General features: G+C 40.8%; 1 protein-coding gene across 25 annotated transcripts in view; it reads left to right on the top strand.

The window, feature by feature from the left end:
• The window catches only part of elna (elastin a), a 121,266-nt gene that overhangs the window by 99,048 nt on the left and 2,679 nt on the right, over positions 1 to 19,539 (top strand). For 20 of the 25 annotated variants that reach the window (XM_083774024.1, XM_083774026.1, XM_083774043.1 and 17 more), the window contains 15 exons: positions 1,296 to 1,322; positions 1,659 to 1,673; positions 1,798 to 1,827; positions 2,021 to 2,047; positions 2,898 to 2,936; positions 3,253 to 3,303; positions 7,880 to 8,332; positions 8,439 to 8,492; positions 9,252 to 9,296; positions 10,320 to 10,412; positions 12,136 to 12,183; positions 12,702 to 12,749; positions 13,257 to 13,313; positions 17,549 to 17,590; positions 18,870 to 18,932. In XM_083774024.1, the coding sequence (XP_083630150.1) occupies positions 1,296 to 1,322; positions 1,659 to 1,673; positions 1,798 to 1,827; positions 2,021 to 2,047; positions 2,898 to 2,936; positions 3,253 to 3,303; positions 7,880 to 8,332; positions 8,439 to 8,492; positions 9,252 to 9,296; positions 10,320 to 10,412; positions 12,136 to 12,183; positions 12,702 to 12,749; positions 13,257 to 13,313; positions 17,549 to 17,590; positions 18,870 to 18,932 (1,092 nt within the window). Of the gene's footprint in view, positions 1 to 1,182; positions 1,195 to 1,295; positions 1,323 to 1,658; positions 1,674 to 1,797; positions 1,828 to 2,020; positions 2,048 to 2,897; positions 2,937 to 3,252; positions 3,304 to 7,879; positions 8,333 to 8,438; positions 8,493 to 9,251; positions 9,297 to 10,319; positions 10,413 to 12,135; positions 12,184 to 12,701; positions 12,750 to 13,256; positions 13,314 to 17,548; positions 17,591 to 18,869; positions 18,933 to 19,539 lie in introns of all 25 variants that reach the window. The other 5 variants (XM_083774041.1, XM_083774039.1, XM_083774040.1 and 2 more) reach the window with 5 other exon arrangements.

The raw sequence follows: 19,539 nt of genomic DNA, 5'->3' as shown, positions 1-19,539 counted from the left end.
AGCTGAATGTTAATGTGGAATATAAAAATTAATTTGGATGTAAAGACACCGGTGTGCAAATTTTCCCCTTATGCCTATGGCTGGGGATAGGCCTTGTATAGGCCTATAACATTACAGAGAAAGTCTTGTTCTCCAGTTTCTAGCTCTGTGAGAGATCTGTTCAGTGCTTACAAGATTTTGCAAGCTTCTTGCTATATTTAATTCACACCCCTAGACCACAGGAATAATATATGGTTTCTTGTATTATAATTTAATTTAGTTTAATATTAGCTTTAGTATTAGCTTTTTATTTATTTTATTTTTTTACCTTTATTTCAGCATTTCATAACATCTGACCTTGTTTCATTCATTCATTTTCCTTGAAATGTTGTGAAATTCTGCCAAATTATGCACGTTCATTCTTCAAATTCCTATGGAATGAATTATCAAATTCCTTTACGGACATCTATGTATACATGTCAGTTGTACGATATGCAGTCAGCAACACCTCAACTGTCAGATGTCATGTTATGCTAAACTTTTACAATAGTTTCCTTGAGCACTACTTCATGTCTCTACTAACTGCTCGCTGTGCTTAATGCTCATCATGAATTAATTCATTAACAATAATTGATAATTGATTAATCCTCTCCACCCAACAAATAATGATGGTTTGATCTGGAAGGTGATATTCCTTCACACAAATTATTATTCATAATGTACTGTCCAATTCTTTCACTATCTTTTTCCCTGAGTAGCTGTAGTATTTCTTAAACTTCTATAGCAGGGGAGCTAATCATTTTTGCAAGTTGTAATGTCATCTCACTGAATCCATTGTTACAATGAAAGCGGCATAGAAACTTTATAGAAGTTTGATTTCAAGTACAGTTTTTATACAGTACGTGTATGCCCCTGCTGTAGAATATGACCGTCCTATACAGTAGAATGTAGTTTTGTCTGTCTAATGTTTTCTCTTATCTACAATGTGTTATACAGGCAAGTAAAAAAAAACATTTAGTTATTTTGTTGCAAAGTGTGTTATTGTCATTTGAATTTCCACATTTATAAATCTATAATATTGCTTTTATGTTTTTAACCACTTGTAAAGGTAACAAAATATGTATCTTACATGTATGTTCTGCTGTGGGACAAATCTAGCTAATTGTTCTTATTACTTTCCTTGTTGTACTCCTGTTGTATCAGCAAAACCAGGCGGTAAGTGAAATCTACTGTTATACATATAATTGATTCATTCATTTAATTAGCATGACTCAACAAATTCTATATATTAATTGTATTACTGGTTGCTTTGACAGTTGGTGCCGGAGTTGTTCAGCCTAGTGGTGAGTACTACTACTACTACTAATACTACTTATACTACTACTGCTACTACTACTACTAAAACTACATGGCATAAAAAGTCAAGAAAAAGAGACACTGTAGGCCTACTGCAGTTGTAGAACTTAACATGCGCGTCTGTCTATCTGTCTGTCTGCAGCATCTCTGAATAGCATTAGACCAAACTTCCACTTTTAGTGGCCTCTAAGATCATCTAGCGGGCTTTTACACTCTATTACGTTCTTCGATATTGACTCCTTTAGACATAAAAACTATTATTTTGGACATGGTATGGCATCTATTTACCATACATTGTTATCTGTGTTTGTTTGTTTTTACAGGTGGAACAAGTGTTGGTAAGCAGATGTACATTTGATTACGAATTCTCCCCATTCAACTTACTGTAAAACATCATTTTGTGTTCAGTTCAGTTACATTATGAAACACAAACTGATCACTTGCATGTGCTTTATATTATAGGTGGAGCTGGCGTTCCAGTACCCTCTGGTGGTAAGAGAGATGTTAATCTGGATAAGTGAATCATATTGTGACAATTGAATTGAAATCTTTCTCTCTCTCTCTCTCTCTCTCTCTCTCTCGCTCTCACTCTCACTCTCGCTCTCGCTCTCGCTCTCGCTCTCTTCCTCTTCCCCCCCCCCTGAAGTTAAGTGATCATCTGTACAATTGTTTTGTTTCTTTCCAGTTGGTACAACAGGTCAAGTTCAACCTGGTAAGTGTTACTTATTGTCTTCCCTTTTTTCATCACACTACAGTACACTAGTAGTAATAATAATTATAATAACAATAAACTTTATTTATAGAGCACCTTTCATGACAATAATAGGAGAGATAAAACGGCATTAAAATCCAAGCAAAAATTAATAATAGCTTAAAATAACATTCAAAAGAAAACTTACATGAACATAAAAACATGAAAAACATTAAAGACATTAACTAGCAGCAGGGAGATACAAACTCAGCCAAAAGCAAGGGTAACAAAGTGGGTCTTGAGCTCTGTTTTAAAATTGTCTACAGAGGCTGCCTGTCTAAGGCAGTCATGGAGGTAGGAGGGTGCAAGATTAAGGGCTTTATAAACAAGTAAAATCATTTTAAAAACAGCCAGTGCAGAGTGGCTAAAACTGGAGTGATATGTTCTAGAATAATCTGTAGTAGAATCGGCGACATTTAAAAACATGCACATTGACGCAGACCGTTATCCAATGAACATGTGACTGACATTTACAGTACATATTGTCACATACAAAAACAGAACAACCCAAATGATGATGATGATTGAAATCAATGTGAAATCATTGAATTGACATGTCCTGTGACTGTGACTGTCCTGTGAAGTTTGTATAGTTTAACCATGAAGGTGAAAGGTTTTTCATTTTGTCTTTTTCCATAATCTGGTTTGTAAAATTCTGAATCTGAACGTGTGTACATTTACCTCTTCAGTTTCATGACAAAACATCATTATTTCAAGAAACTAACCGGATGAATGTTTCAGAATGAAACATGTGTTCATTCAGCTGATACTTTTAACTTAATCTTCTTGTGTTCTTCATTCACTCATTTAGTTGGTACCGCTGTCGGGGTGCAACAGCCAATTCAGCCAGGTAGGAGTCATTTCACACATGCTCATCATGAAGCTCTTTTGAAATTTGTTCATAGGTGAAATGCATTAGCTGACCACATGGTGGTGACAAACGCAAATCTAGCAAATATGTATCACTACACCTTGTACTTGTTTTCTGTAGTAGGTTACTTACTTGGTTGTCATTCACCAACATAAAAATTAGTATATCTACAAGCTCACAACACGTCACACCAACGTGTCACAAGTCCCGCGCTGTGGGCTTGTAGATCTGCTGTTTTCAGTGGACATGGAACGCAAGTACAAGTCAACCTAACACACAGCACTGCTGTTTTCAGGTGTGGGCGTTGGGACAGGAGGCAAACCACCTAAACCATACCTACCAGCAGGTAAGGATGTTTCATAATCTGCCCTTAAAGTATAACCTACCGTACCTTACTTTACGTAAAGTACAAAACCGTCTCTTTTCAAGATTATTACAATTTACACTAATTAGCAGATGCTCATAAGGATTTCCATTTGTTACTTAGAAACTGAACGATCAGAGTAAATTACATGACCCTAGTCAACAAATAACTAAATACTCATGTAAAGTCCATTCCAAATGGTAGTTACCTAGTTACACGAAGTAGTAAGAGAACGCACACACGCACGCGCGCACACACACACACACACACACACACACACACACACACACACACACACACACACACACACACACACACACACAGACAGATGTAGTCATGTCAATGCCCCCTGACGCTGAAACAACTACATAACATCAACAACACATTTGCATGTGTTGTTGTCTGTGGGTGATGCCGCGATGCGGGTGAGATTTAGCTCCTTTTAGTAGCAGCAGAAGCTAGTGAATAAATAAGTGATTGTCACAATAAGCAAATAATTGACATGAGTTTCTATAAATAAATATACAGTATTTACCCTGTGTGCTGGTTGATACCTTGCATGGCTTCCGCTGCAATCGATGTATGAATGTCTGTGTGAATGGATGAATGTAATGCACAATCTATGTAAAGAGCCTTGGATAAAGGCGCTATTTAAATGCACCATTTACCATCAGGTTGCTGAGCCATGAAAAACTGATTTAGTTAATCCCTCCAAAGTCATTGAATATGCTGCATACAGTACACTACAGCTGGCTTATGTCAAATGTCAAGCAGATGTCAGCAAAAAATGGCATAATTATTTTCTGGGGGAAGACCTACAGTGTACACCTCTAATTGGGTCACCTCAGACTTTTGGTTTGAATGACTACCCTGATGTACTAATGTTGCATTAGAATTCTCTAACAGACAGATACTGTAGGTTAAAATAAAAATTTAATCATCTTATCTTCACCACAATTTGGTCTATTCTTTATTTTTAGTTATTTCACTCATCCTCACATACAGTACATACATGTTCAACATTATGACGTTACTGACTGCAAAACCATCTATCATTTCTGCACAAATCAATAGACGTACAGTAATGGCTTGCAGTTTCTATTTAATTCAATTAAGGCACACTATGAATTATGATTACATGTTAGGAGATACATTTGCATAATGCTAACCTATAAGCATGTTTTCTGCGTGGTTTGAATCGATGAACACACACACACGTCACACACACACACACACACACACACACACACACACACACACACACACACACACACACACCTTCATCAATGTAATCGTTGGATGATCCTTTCTGAGCTTAGAATGCATAATATATTCAAAGTTCATAGTTCATCCTTGTGCATTCATGTGGGGACTGGACAAATGATTTAATGAAAAAACATGAATCCATAAAATATGCAAATAAATACAGGACTTTTTCTGCCTGGTTACCCCCCATGTTGTCTGAGATCAGTCTTGGAAGCCTGCAATTAACATCCCCTTTCAGAGACAGCTTTTATTTTGAAGACCACCAACTCATTGGCCTAGAACCGGAAATAAAATGATCTACTTTAAGTCAAGATATGTTAGCCGCTATATTTGTATAAGTCACCCGAAACCTACATTTTGTAACCACGACCAGCAACACTTTAGTAATATGAGCCGTGAACATCGCCGTTTTGATCAAAAACTTAATCTGGGAAAATAATCAGAGATAAAAAGGTTTTTTTTTTTTTTTTTTTTTTTCTTTTTAGATATTTTTTTTGCGGCTTAGGCCTACGCCTTTTTATTGATTTTTTTAAGGGATAGAAAGTAGGCTGACAGGAAACGGGAGAGAGATGGGGGGATGACATGCGGTAAAGGCCGTGTCGGGTCCGGGAGTCGAACCCGCGGCACACCGCGACTGGATTACCAGTCCGGTGCCCAGACCGTTACGCTACGGCCTGGGCCAAAAAGGTTTTTAAATTTCAGTTTATAGTGAGGTGAACTTTTTCACTGAGGGACTGTTTAGCCATCGCCTAGCAACAGAGATGCTGCTAGACAGTGGTCTGGACAGCGAACTCACTGAATTAAAAAAGAAATGGTGTCAAAGTCATCCATGGCAGTAAATTGGTTCCTAGGCTCCCTATTTTAGGCAAATCGTCTTTCTTTATCGTGGGTTAAAGGTCAGCGGTCAGAGTTAAAATAAAAGAACACTTTGTGGACAGTAGCTGGTCTGAGATAGAGACATCTCACAGCTGTGAGATAATAAAAGAACACTTTGTGGACAGTAGCTGGTCTGAGATAGAGACATCTCACAGCTGTGAGATAATAAAAGAACACTTTGTGGACAGTAGCTGGTCTGAGGTAGAGACATCTCACAGCTGTGAGATAATAAAAGAAAACTTTGTGGACAGTATCTGGTCTGAGGTAGAGACATCTCACAGCTGTGAGATAATAAAAGAACACTTTGTGGACAGTAGCTGGTCTGAGGTAGAGACATCTCACAGCTGTGATATAATAAAAGAACACTTTGTGGACAGTATCTGGTCTGAGGTAGAGACATCTCACAGCTGTGAGATAATAAAAGAACACTTTGTGGACAGTAGCTGGTCTGAGGTAGAGACATCTCACAGCTGTGAGATAATAAAAGAACACTTTGTGGACAGTAGCTGGTCTGAGATAGAGACATCTCACAGCTGTGAGATAATAAAAGAACACTTTGTGGACAGTAGCTGGTCTGAGGTAGAGACATCTCACAGCTGTGAGATAATAAAAGAACACTTTGTGGACAGTAGCTGGTCTGAGGTAGAGACATCTCACAGCTGTGAGATAATAAAAGAACACTTTGTGGACAGTAGCTGGTCTGAGGTAGAGACATCTCACAGCTGTGATATAATAAAAGAACACTTTGTGGACAGTAGCTGGTCTGAGGTAGAGACATCTCACAGCTGTGAGATAATAAAAGAAAACTTTGTGGACAGTAGCTGGTCTGAGGTAGAGACATCTCACAGCTGTGAGATAATAAAAGAAAACTTTGTGGACAGTAGCTGGTCTGAGGTAGAGACATCTCACAGCTGTGAGATAATAAAAGAAAACTTTGTGGACAGTAGCTGGTCTGAGGTATAGAGACATTTCACAGCTGTGAGATATTCTAGTTACTGCACATGAGTAAAGATGTTTTAATCACTGCTTTTCTTTAACAAAGGTCACCTCCCTGATACGGCCCAGATACAGGGCTCTAATAGGACTCTGACATGGCCCTGACATGTCCTGACTTGGCTCTGACATGAGGCTCCGACATGATTACTCCTGGCTACTGACCTATGGACTGGTAGAATTACTGTAGCTACAGTTTACAAGATATGTGCTCATCATTTAACATATATTTCATTCAGCATTCAGCATTTCATTTCAAACCAACACAAAAACATGACTAATCACCTAAGTCTAGATTGACTAAGACCAAACAGATCAATCAATCCATTATTTGACTGTGACAGGCTTCAGGCCTATAGTCTGTACATAATGTTAACCTATTTTCCATTTAGGCCTGAGGCCTAATAACGCCTTCTAAATACTGACCTAAGTTTTCTGAAAAACTTCAAAAATGTATATAGCAGCATAATTTTTATTTATTTGAATACTGTACATACTGTACAGAACCCCAAAATGGGTTCCCGGCCCGAAGGGGTAAAACACCAAAAGGGGTTCCCCCCAATGGGTCCAACAGACAGTTCCTGGACGGTGTCGGCCGAATAGCTCATCTTGATATGATTCTGCTCTCTATTACTGTTCCTCATGACATTGACTTTTGACCTTCAGTTTAATCCCATGTACCATCACAGTAACGCATGCATGTTGCAGAAACATAAATAATGCTGTACAGCGGCACAACGGACACAAGGACACAAAGTGTAAATCACGTCAGCCCAGAGGACATTGTGCACTTTAGCAGCATCTGGTGTAAAACCTGCTGTCGGTTAAAAGTACAGAACATTATGTTGGGAACATTCTATATAAATACATAATTTTTCAGGTTACAGCCCATTGCACAGAAGGCATACAGAGTCCAATGCCATTTTTTTTTAATTGGTCAATCATTTTAACGCAATATAACGAAAATATGCAGGAATCGAAGTGGGTTAATAATTTAAAAAAAAGAAAATGCACCATCACAGGCTCACTATTGAAAGTAAGAGCTGAAATCCCAAGTCACAAAAGTAGTTGTACAAGATGTTAAAGTGTGTCTCTATGAAGTGCTGTTTTGTTTGTTTGTTTGTTTTTGCAAGCTGGATAATGTGACATTGACAGAAATAACTAAAATCCTTCCAAGATGGCCTGTCCACTGAACTACTTGAACAGTTCTTCAAGCTATAAGTTAAAGTTATAGTTGCATTTTATATAATCTATAACGATACTATACTTTTTGTCAATATCGAAAATAGCCAGTAAATTCTTATTAGGCTATATATATATTTTTACATACACTATTTCTGGGTCACGGAGAAGGCAAGAAAGGCAGATAAATGTGAGTGTATCAGCATTCAGCTAATTGCATCTTTCTTTTCCTGTGTTTCAGCCCCCTATGGTGGTGGTGCTGGAGTCCCATATGGCGCTGGTGTTCCATACGGAGGTGCTGGACTTCCCTACGGGACCGGGGTTGGACTTCCCTATGGTGCTGGGGCCGGTACTGGGGTTGGACTTCCCTATGGTGCTGGGGCCGGTACTGGGGTTGGACTTCCCTATGGTGCTGGGGCCGGTACCGGGGTTGGACTTCCCTATGGTGCCGGGGCCGGTACCGGGGTTGGACTTCCCTATGGTGCTGGGGCCGGTACTGGGGTTGGACTTCCCTATGGTGCTGGGGCCGGTACAGGGGTTGGACTTCCCTATGGTGCTGGGGCCGGTACTGGGGTTGGACTTCCCTATGGTGCCGGGGCCGGTACCGGGGTTGGACTTCCCTATGGTGCTGGGGCCGGTACCGGGTTTGGAGGTGCTGGAAGCCTACCTGCAGCTAAACCTTTGAAGCCCCCAGGTATACTATAATAACAGTGGTCGAGTGGTTCTCAACCTTTGAATTTCAACTTCAAGGACCCCCCAGTCTTGATATGCTCTCATTTTGTTGTGTGGTGGTCTTGCAGTGGCAGGTGGAGCCGGAGGGGCTGGTATCCCGCTGGCAGCTGGACCTGGTGCAGGTATGGATTCCTACACAATCCTCAAACGTACTGTACCTACATTTACAACAATGACATCACACCTGTGTTAATTTTGACAGCAGATTTTGAATAAAACTCCATTTTGTTTTAGTCCTATTTTTGTCATCTGAAATGCTTTAGTTTTAGTCTAGTATTAGTTGACTAGATATAAGATTTTAGTCAACTAAAATGTCTCTTGGTGGGCTGTGATTGCGTAAATGGTAATGCCTGATTTATACTTAGCTTAGTGCCAAAATAGCAGATCTAAAAGCTCACAATGTGTTGCGCTGTGACATGTTAAGAGCTTGTATATTTGCTATTTTTGGAGCACGACACCAGTGTACAACCAAGCATGAAATTACTTATTTTTTCGTAGAGGTTATACTGGCTCTATCCTCCACTAGTCCCTCCATAACATTTTGGTATAGTTTTTATTTTATGACGAAATTGGCAATGTATTTAGTCATAGTTTGTGTCATCATAGCTTATAGTCTTTATTTAGTTTTACATTGTTTTAGTTGACAGAATTAACACTGCATCACACCACATTATATCATTTCAGCCTAAATTTAGGAAATGTAATTATTTCACAATGTTTAGTTTAACTATTGAGAATGAGTTGTATTCAGATCTTATTAGTTACTAACTTTTGCTGTTGCCATTCCTTGATAGCCTGGTAAACCACCCGGGTCACGTGAACATGTGCCACCTATAAAATAATAGCAAATAAAGCTGCTTTTCTCTGTCATCATGATTCAGGGGGATACAATCCTGCATATTATGGTCAACAATATTATGGACAGGGTATGTATGAGAGAGGAACAGGATGACGGCACTCAAGCACCCATTCACGCCGAGCTTGCTTGGCTTGAATAGTTTTGTATTTTTGCCTTGCTAGTGCACAAAGCGACCGTTACAGGAAATACCATCCAACTGTATTTCCTGTGTGGCTTCTGTGGTGGGTGTCAGGGTGGAGATGCTAGGAGATAGAAAACCCAGGCCAAACATTATTTATACTGATGAAATGCTCCATTAATTCATTCCTGCTGTAACGGCAGAAAACATAAACCACAACCTGGCTTTTTGTGCTGATTTCTTCCTATTTAACGTCCCAGCAGATGTATTTAATGTACTCTTAGTTTCTCCATCTTTGAAACCCATCAGTGCAGCTGATGGGTTTCTTTATTGAGCCTGATTTATTAGGGGTGTCACAATATATCGTGCCCACGAAATATGATATTAAAAAGTTTTGATTTGTATCGCCGAGACAAAAGACTGTTATCATGGTATTTTGCTGGTGAAAGTTTCAGGAGTGGATATGGTGTGTGGTATGAAATTAAAGATTACTATAAACACAGTAATCATTGTTTAGTTCTCATCACTGTCTGGTTTGGTTCCCTATTCAAGGGCTTTCGGGGAGAAATGAAAGTGACTAGTCACAGCTAATACTTCAATGAGCCTCGCTGTCCAGCGAGAGGCAATACTATTTTGCATGTCTGCATGATCAAATAAGATATTTGGTGCTTTAGAAATGAAACATATTATACCACAGAAAACTGAAGATGATGGTCATCTTCAGGTCGCTAAACTCTTCATTTGAATCTTGTGGCAAAAAACAACCTTCTGGCCTTGACAGCCCATACATCCAAAGTCCTATCTGCTTTAAACAATGTTAAACTCGCTTGACTTTATGCATGTGCATACCTTCTATTGACTCTTGATTCCACTTGATTTTACTCTGTAGTCAGATGCTGTCGCTTAAGGAAAAGAACAGATCAGTCTGTGATGGATATATTAAATAAAGCTTCATTTTGGTGTTTCCGTTAGGAGGAGTGAGGTATCCGGGTGCTGGTTACGGACTGGGAGGAGGCGGGGCTGGCGTAGGAACAGGAGCAGGAGCTAAACCACCCAAACCTGCAGGTACTGTACAGGACCAATCATCTGATTTGTAGTGACTGACAGTACAGAATTTATTCCATATGTTGATCTGACCCCCCCCATGCCAAAGCACCAGTGCTCGCCCAGCAGTCTGCTGTCACCCAGGCGTATATGTTGATCTGACCCTCCATGCCAAAGCACCAGCGTTCGCCCAGCAGTCTGCTGTCACCCAGGCGTATATGTTGATCTGACCCTCCATGCCAAAGCACTAGCCCTCCAAGCAGAACCCAAATGCTACTGAAGTTTCTGACATTTGTTCGACCCAGTGCATTGGGTCCTGTTGCACTACTACCATGCCACCTGGTACACAGCCATTTTAAAACATAAACAACATGTTTCGCGGCTCCCCGCGCTCTATGACGATATTATTCAGTGTGAGGCTTTCTGAATATGTAAAGTATAAGTACCCATACATGCCGCTGCGAATATCTCCTGTGGTGCGGAAGCCGTTAAGTATTTTTAATATATGTTTGCCCGATTTGGAAGCTTGGATTCTTCTCTTCCTTCCTTGTTTATTGACACCTCATTGTACCGCCTATCTGGCTAGCTAGTGGCGCTATAGCTATGACACAGCAGATCAGAGGCAGGGACGTAGCCTCACAAGCCAACCGCACACCGGGAGGCGGTACAATAAACGGTAAACAAACAAGAAGAAATAAAGCGACCAAATCGGTCAAACATGGATTAAAAATACTTAACGGCTTCCGCGCCACAGGAGATATTCGCAGCGAGATGTATAGGTACGTAAAGTTCCCGAATTCAGAATAACTCAAGTAAAATAATGCCGTCACTTGGCGCAGATCCTATTTTAGAGAGAATTTCTACATCCGTGTACTGTGATTTCCATACGAAAATATAGTAGTGAGCAGGGACCCTACGTAAAACTCATCAAAATTTCAGAAAAGCTTTACGTAGGGTCCCGAGAGGGGCTACCAAAGCACCAGCGTTCGCCCAGCAGTCTGCTTTCACCCAGGCATATATGTTGATCTGACCCTCCATTCCAAAGCGCCAGCGTTCGCCCAGCAGTCTGCTTTCACCCAGGCAGATGCGTGCACGCGACCTTGCCCTCAGGCGTCTTACTGTTATCTATTATTATTGCATTGAGACTATATGCATTATGCTATAAATCAAAGGTCATATGGCCTTTTGTTAGGCTAGATATTTGTTTTACATATTGAATTAATATAGTTTGCTAAACTTAATCTGAGGCAAAAAGACATTAAAACTATATGCTGACATTTATTTTCTTACTTTTCACGAGTCATATCGTTATCGAGGTATTCAACAAGGTTATCGAATGTCGCATGCTTTTCTAATATCGTGCAGCCTTAATTATTTATTTTGTTCTTTAAAGTTTAGATAGTATTGTAAATTTGTAATCACTCCTGTGTATTTGTCTGTGTGTATCTGAACAGCCATAACTCAATAACAGATATATTTATTGATATATATTTTTATCCAACTGGGTGGGAATGATCAGTACAAGAACACTGAAAAGTTCACCAACTTTGGGTGCGAAAAGGGCCCACAGGTCAATGTCAATCAAAATGACACAATGGGGGTGCTCGAGTCTAGCGTCACCAGAGGTGTAAAAAAGAGGATCCACTGTGTATGATCCTCTTTGTTTATTTTCAGCTACATGTACGGTAAAGGTATACAGTACATTCATAGAGGTCTGTGATGTCTTACCCTCTCATGTCCATAGGTTATGGTCATCTGGGAGCCGGTGGTGCTGGTGGATATCCACAGCAAGGTATGTACAATACTGCACGGCACGGGTGCCCAAACTACGTGACTACGACCCCAAATTGCCATAGCCTCTGGCCCTACTGCTGCTGCACGGCCCTACTGCTAAATGGCAAGATAAATAAAAATAAATATAGTCACATGTTCCATCTTCCTCTCTGCCTGTCTGTGAAGGATGAGATTTATCTCAGCCGTATTGCTCAGAGATATTCACCCCCATACCGCAACAGGCTTTAGATCATATTGTAATCCCTCCTGTCTGTGCATTTGTCCATGTATCTGTGAACAGCATAACACAAGGACAGATGGGCACATGGTTATGAAACCTGGTGGGAATGAACAGTATAGGAACACTGAAAGGTTAACCAACTTTGGGTGCAAAAAAGGCCAAAGGTCAATGTCACAATCAAGGTAAAGATCAAAAAACACTTAGAACTTAGGAATGGAGCTCTGGGTTGTAAAACAGGATCTGCTGTGTTTGTGTACGATCATGGTTTGTGATGTGTTACCCTCTCATATCCATAGGTTATGGTAATCTGGGAGCCGGTGGTGCTGGTGGATATCCACAACAAGGTATGTATGTATGTCTGCAAGAGTTTCCAAATCTTGCCATGGCAAGGACCCGTGAACAATGTAATGGTCACATGATCCATCTTTCTCTTCCTCTCTGCCTGTCTGTGAAGGATGAGCTTTATCTCATAGCCATGGCCGTATTGCTCAGAGATATTCACCCCCATAATGCCACTACCTAATCCCACCCCCCATGCTATCCCCCACTTCACCCTACAACCTTGACCCCTCGACCATAATCTGGGTAAAGAATGTAGCCCACACATTATAGAAATTGTATGCAAATTAAAAGGGGAAAAGGTAGCCTATACCCAATAGCCAGACCCTATAAGCAATATTTGTGCCAGGTTTTACTATACTGAGCCATGAGCAATTGTGATCGGTTATTTTCAAAAGATTATTTATATTCTATATATTTTGAACATTGTGAAACTGGACATTCTGCACAATGAGCACTTTTACTTTACTAATGTTGGTAATTAATGATGTTGTTAATGTGTCTTCTTACAGGTGCAGGTGGCTTGGTTCCAGGTTATGGAGGTGGCTATCCACAGCAGGCTTACCCAGGTAATTGTGTGTGTGTGTGTGTGTGTGTGTGTGTGTGTGTGTGTGTGTGTGTGTGTGTGTGCGTGTGCGTGTGCGTGTGCGTGTGCGCGCGTGCGCGCGTGCGTGTGCGTGCGTGTGCGTGCGTGTGTGTGCGTGTGTGTGTGCTCGCGGTTTGTGCATGAGTGAGTTTGTGTGCCTGCGCTCATATGCGCTCGTGTCTGATGAGCGGATGACTTGTGAATGATCTGTACCAGATAAGGTACAGTAAACAGAATAATAACCTTCGATGGTGAACGCAGAATAATGTCAATGGCTGGGTTTCCCAAATGAAATACGCATAGTGAGTGGGCGTGTGGTTCTTCTCAACAACACCCCCTTTGACTGTGAACATAGATATTCCGTGCATAGATGTGCCACGTAATGGTAGGCCTGAGGCCTGGTATGGTAGGCCTGAGACCTATATTGGTAGGCCTGAGGCCTACCATACCGGCCTGACACATCAATAAAAGAATGCTGAATTAACTAGCTTGTATTGGTTACTTTGACTGCACAATAGCCTCCCATTTAACCTCCGTGTATAGGCCTATATTTATTAACCCACAATCGAATGTTATTCCATTTAATTCACTTGCACAATGGGACAGTAGTGTTTCATATAGGCCTACATTTACCTTGCCGACATCACTTTGCCTCTAATTTAATAATATTTGTACTGCTGGACAGCTGTAGGCTCTGCTTCTAAATGTATTCATGCAGGAGGCCTTATGTGCGCAATGAGGACAGGTATGGCCAGTGGCGCAAGACTGACCGAACGCTAGGGGGGGATATAGAAGAATCCGTCCCCCCCACCACCCTAGGGGAGGGGGGGATGGGGGGGTCTAACCACAAAAACGTGGGGTTATGGTTAGGGTTTGGGGTCGGACTACAGTGAGGTTGTTCCAGTGACTCAATGTACATACAAAACTGCGTTTTGGCACAGTTATTATTATTATTATGAATTACCTGGCTGTGATTCCTCCTCCTCCCCATTTGTCTCAAAACGTAAAAGTTTAACCACATTATCAGCAGCGCCTCGAACAGGTCAAAACTCACTGACCATCTGATCTGTAAGTTAGCCTATCCTATAAAATGTACAACACCTGGGAGGTTTTCAGGAGAGGATGTTTTAATGTAGTTAGTGTTAAACCCATGCAACTTGAGAGGAAAGAAAAACCTGCAGCGCCTTACCTGGTGTTGACAGTTGTGCTTTCATTAGAACAGAACAACAGAACAGAACAACAGAACAACTACAGGCTGGCTTTGGCCTGCCAGGACCTTCAGATGCAATATGAGAAAACCACAAGCTGCACACAAAACTACACAAGTTACACACAATACTACACAAGTTACACACAAACTTACAAGCTCACAATGGTTGTAGTTATGGCTATTTAGAAATCTAACGTTACAAGAATCTAATTGTAACGTTGTATATTTAAACTACTAAATATTGTCCATCATCTTCATCTATAGATTCTGTGCTCTGTAATTGAGATACTGTAAGTAGCTATTCTATCCACTGTCATTGAACTGCGAGTGAGATCTCAAAATCACACTTTTAGCACATACAACCAAATTGTCAACAAGAGTCCATACAAAAGAGACCCCCTCTCCTCTATTTTGCCCTCTTGATGGTGCCATTGCTCAAGTCACATCGAAATTGGTGACATATAGATTTTTGTTGCTATACTTCTATGCCTCCGTACTATACGGTTGTGTAACTATTCGTCCCTGTTTCTGGATCAGGAGGTGGATTTATGCCCAGCTGCCGACATACAGGTAACATAGATGAGGACAGACTGACTGACAGAAAGATCCGTCACTTCCTGTTCAGTGCTAATAACATCAAAGAGACGGCGAGAGGGGAAATACTAAAGATATCTGCATGGAAAGGCCATCTTTCCCTTCACTTCCAGTCATGGATGGATGGGGATTATGTTTGCATTGGCCATTTGCCATGCCTTTGGTGGCAAAGTCCTGAGTGTCATTTAGACCCTGTCAGTGAGAGTGTAAAAATGTACCTATGTTCACACTATCCACCCATTATGAAAACAGTACTGTAGGAGCTGCCTATGGATGTGTTCAATGACAACAGTACTGTAGGAGCTGCCTAGGGTGTGTTAAATGAAAGCATTACTGTAGTAGGAGCTGCCTAGGGTGTGTTAAATGAAAACAGTACTGTAGGAGCTGCCTATGGATGTGTTAAATGAAAACAGTACTGTAAGAGCTGCCTATAGGTGTGTTAAATGCATTATGAAAACAGTACTGTAGGAGCTGCCTAGGGTGTGTTAAATGAAAACAGTACTGTAGGAGCTGCCTAGGGTGTGTTAAATGCATTATGAAAACAGTCCTGTAGGAGCTGCCTATAGGTGTGTTAAATGAAAGCAGTACTGTAGGAGCTGCCTAGGGTGTGTTAAATGAAAGCAGTACTGTAGGAGCTGCCTAGGGTGTGTTAAATGAAAGCAGTACTGTAGGAGCTGCCTATAGGTGTGTTAAATGAAAGCAGTACTGTAGGAGCTGCCTATAGGTGTGTTAAATGAAAGCAGTACTGTAGGAGCTGCCTATAGGTGTGTTAAATGAAAGCAGTACTGTAGGAGCTGCCTAGGGTGTGTTAAATGAAAGCAGTACTGTAGGAGCTGCCTATAGGTGTGTTAAATGAAAGCAGTACTGTAGGAGCTGCCTAGGGTGTGTTAAATGAAAGCAGTACTGTAGGAGCTGCCTAGGGTGTGTTAAATGAAAGCAGTACTGTAGGAGCTGCCTATAGGTGTGTTAAATGAAAGCAGTACTGTAGGAGCTGCCTAGGGTGTGTTAAATGAAAGCAGTACTGTAGGAGCTGCCTATAGGTGTGTTAAATGAAAGCAGTACTGTAGGAGCTGCCTATAGGTGTGTTAAATGAAAGCAGTACTGTAGGAGCTGCCTATAGGTGTGTTAAATGAAAGCAGTACTGTAGGAGCTGCCTATAGGTGTGTTAAATGAAAGCAGTACTGTAAGAGCTGCCTATAGGTGTGTTAAATTAAAACAGTACTGTAGGAGCTGCCTATAGGTGTGTTAAATGCGACTGATTGAAACAGACTATAACTAATATGTGGTGTGTGATGCATATTTCTTGCCTAAAATGTACAGATCCAAGCTGCCAGAGACGGATATGGAGTGGCTGCATTTTCTCCCCCTTGGAGATCTAAGGGTTTGAGGTCAGATGTAGAGTTGCTGGCCAATATTGATGACATCAGGGATCTCCATATATGGGCATTCCCATATATGGGCTTATTATTGATCATATTGATACTATATATTATAGTCATGCCTGGGGTGACCAACCAACTGACTGACTGATGGGAAATGCACGATTTCATAGTAAATGCGACCTGCAGTCTCAACTACTACTATTCAACTTTTGAAACCTCTCAGCTCTGCCAGAACTGACCACCTCGGGTATTATGCGGCCATCTTTAGGACAAGGTTTTAAAGGCAATATACATATATCTTAAAGGCGGATAGTGTGAATCTGTGAACCTGTCCTCATGGTTAAATGTTTACACTCAAAGTTAAAATAGCACTCAGGATTATGCTGTGTACTCTATGTTCAGACTCTGCCCCCCTCTTACGCTCTTTGACCCCTATGCTGGTCACTCTCTTATGCTCTTTGACCCCTATATGCTCACCCTTATGTCACTTTAGATTTAGTATGCGTGCACAACATAACTTAACTTTCCATCGCAACACAACAAACTGCTAACTAGTGACCACACTGCTATTCACTTCAGATTAAAACTGAAAAGTCTTGAATTCTTATCATAATATGGATTAATTTGGTCTGGTGAACACATACAAATCGGAAATATAAATGTATTTTCAGTCAATTCATGTCTTTTCACTTTTAAAATGAAACAACTTCACATCCAAGTGCTCACACTCATGCATTATTGGCAGTTCAGGGGTGGGCGATGATGTCTTTTCGATCGTCTCGGCTGATGTTGAGGGGCTTTTTGGTCAATCGCAGAGTGATGTGAAAACTCAGACTGAAAAACAATCATTCCACCGGTGTCCGATCACATTCAGGCCTGGCTGGCTTGAACGTGGACCCCAACGGATCAACTAAGGCTTACTTGATCTGATCCACCGCGATAACGGCAAGGAAAACAAGGCCCCTTTACAAAATGTCTTAACTGTTGTAACAGATTGTCATTGATTGTGCTCAATGTGTGTGTTCTCTCTAGGTGGTACTGGGTACGTACCAGCCCCTCTCACTCCTCAGCAAGGTAACAGAATCTCTTTTCAACACTCCTAAATATTTTGTACCGCATTTGGACAGTATTCTGATGATGGCCCAGGCCAAGATTTATCATTTAAACCCTTTAATCCTGTTACTCTCTGGCAGACAATGGAAACATTTCAGATTATTTGGATGAGATTAGATTGAGGCGGGGGACAGGCTGCAGATTTTCCTCATCATAGCAGATTACTTGCCGAAAGAGATTATTTTAAGGAAAGAGTGACACATTTCTAGATACCTAACCTCACAGGCTTAATCTCAGATTTAGCATGTGAATGAAAAGTAGGACGTTCGATGCTTATCAGACCAAGCCTTCCCTATTATATAGTCAAATTGCTTTCTTTTCAACGTCTATCTGTTTTCTGAAAGCATGCACCATAATGGTGTTGCAGTGAGAGAAAGTTCTCAATCCACCCTAAAAAAGAAAAATCACACATGTGAAGTGACTGAGGGGCGCCCACTGTGGCTGCCACATGACATCAATGTTTTTGTTTAACTTTTGTAAACAAACAAAAGACTTGGCTGCCACATGACATCATGTTTAGTGTACTAAAAAAACATAAAAATTCAATAGACTTGGCTGCCACTCTATGGTTGTTAAACTTAAAAGTGCTACATTTATATATTTATATACATTTTGCATTACTACTGTACATGTCAAGACTATTCTTATCTGTCACTTAATGCCGATCTATGCTCGTCCAAGTCCATAGACTTGGCTGCCATATGGCGTAATTTCAAAAGCCAGACATCGGAGGGAATAGCACCCCTCAAAAAGTAATCCTTCCATGGGATTTTCTTTGCACCTCTGGCCTTTGTGTGACCAATTGGTATACAGTAGGCTACTTATATCTTATTCAACAGATGCATGTGTTCAGATGAACACTAAACACTAATAAACTAAACAAATGAAGTACATAAAAACTATTTCTTCTCTGTCGGGTGGAAACTTCGTATGTCCAAAAAATGGCTCGACAAGCTCAAAACGTGTCTCTTCGTGCCGCATCTCAAGTTTGTGGATCTACTACTTTTGATGCTTTTGTGTGACGCTGTAGTGTGATGATCAAGTAGGGCATTAATTTGCCAAAAAACCTATGTTGAATGTGGAGATATGAAGATGTTTCTGCCCAACAGCAACGATATATCATATATTGCAGTAATAATGTGCGGTAATCACAGAAGTCACCTGGTATGGATTTGCCTCACAACTTTTGGGAAGCACACTGATCTAAACGGTCTTGTCTCTCTGCCATCACCTTTTACAGCCAAAGCAGCCAAGTATGGAGCACTACAGGGGTTCCTCGGGGGTGCAGGAGGGGCCTACAGAGGTATTACAAAATCAATAAATAATATGAACATTATACAGTATATATTGTCTACCATTCTCACAACAATGTTAACAGTCCTCATCAGTGTTTGTCTAACCTCTACTAACGATGTAAATTGCTTTTCAACTGAACAACATGTGGTATAAGTTAACTCGGTGTAAACGAGTCCTAACATTGGAGCATCTCTCAACAGCACAACATTAATGAACTCCAGAAACAATCTAGAGAGAGGGAGACCAACAAATAATGTACCCAGAGTTTATGCTAGTTCCTTTACACTGTATTAAAGGCATATCATGGCATTTGCAGGAATATTTATGAACGTTCAATATTCAAGATTGATATAGTTATAATTACATCTCATCTCTGAGTAGACGAGGAAATTATTCAGGGATTCCGTCTCCCTCAAGGTGGCCAGCTAAATTACTCTGTGATACTTGGGGATGAAATTGTCTTCTTTAGCCTGCATATCATCAAACTGAGGTTGCTTGAAATTAAAAAGAATTGAGAATTACTGTATAGCACTCACAGTCTTCATGGGGACCGTGTGTGTGTGTGTGTGTGTGTGTGTGTGTGTGTGTGTGTGTGTGTGTGTGTGTGTGTGTGT

This window comes from Protomyctophum parallelum (assembly GCF_964188405.1).
Source record: "Protomyctophum parallelum genome assembly, chromosome: 9".
In the NCBI taxonomy this organism is placed as follows: Eukaryota; Metazoa; Chordata; class Actinopteri; order Myctophiformes; family Myctophidae; genus Protomyctophum; species Protomyctophum parallelum.
Note: the sequence above shows the minus strand (reverse complement) of the source record. Positions and strands in the feature narration are given on the sequence as shown.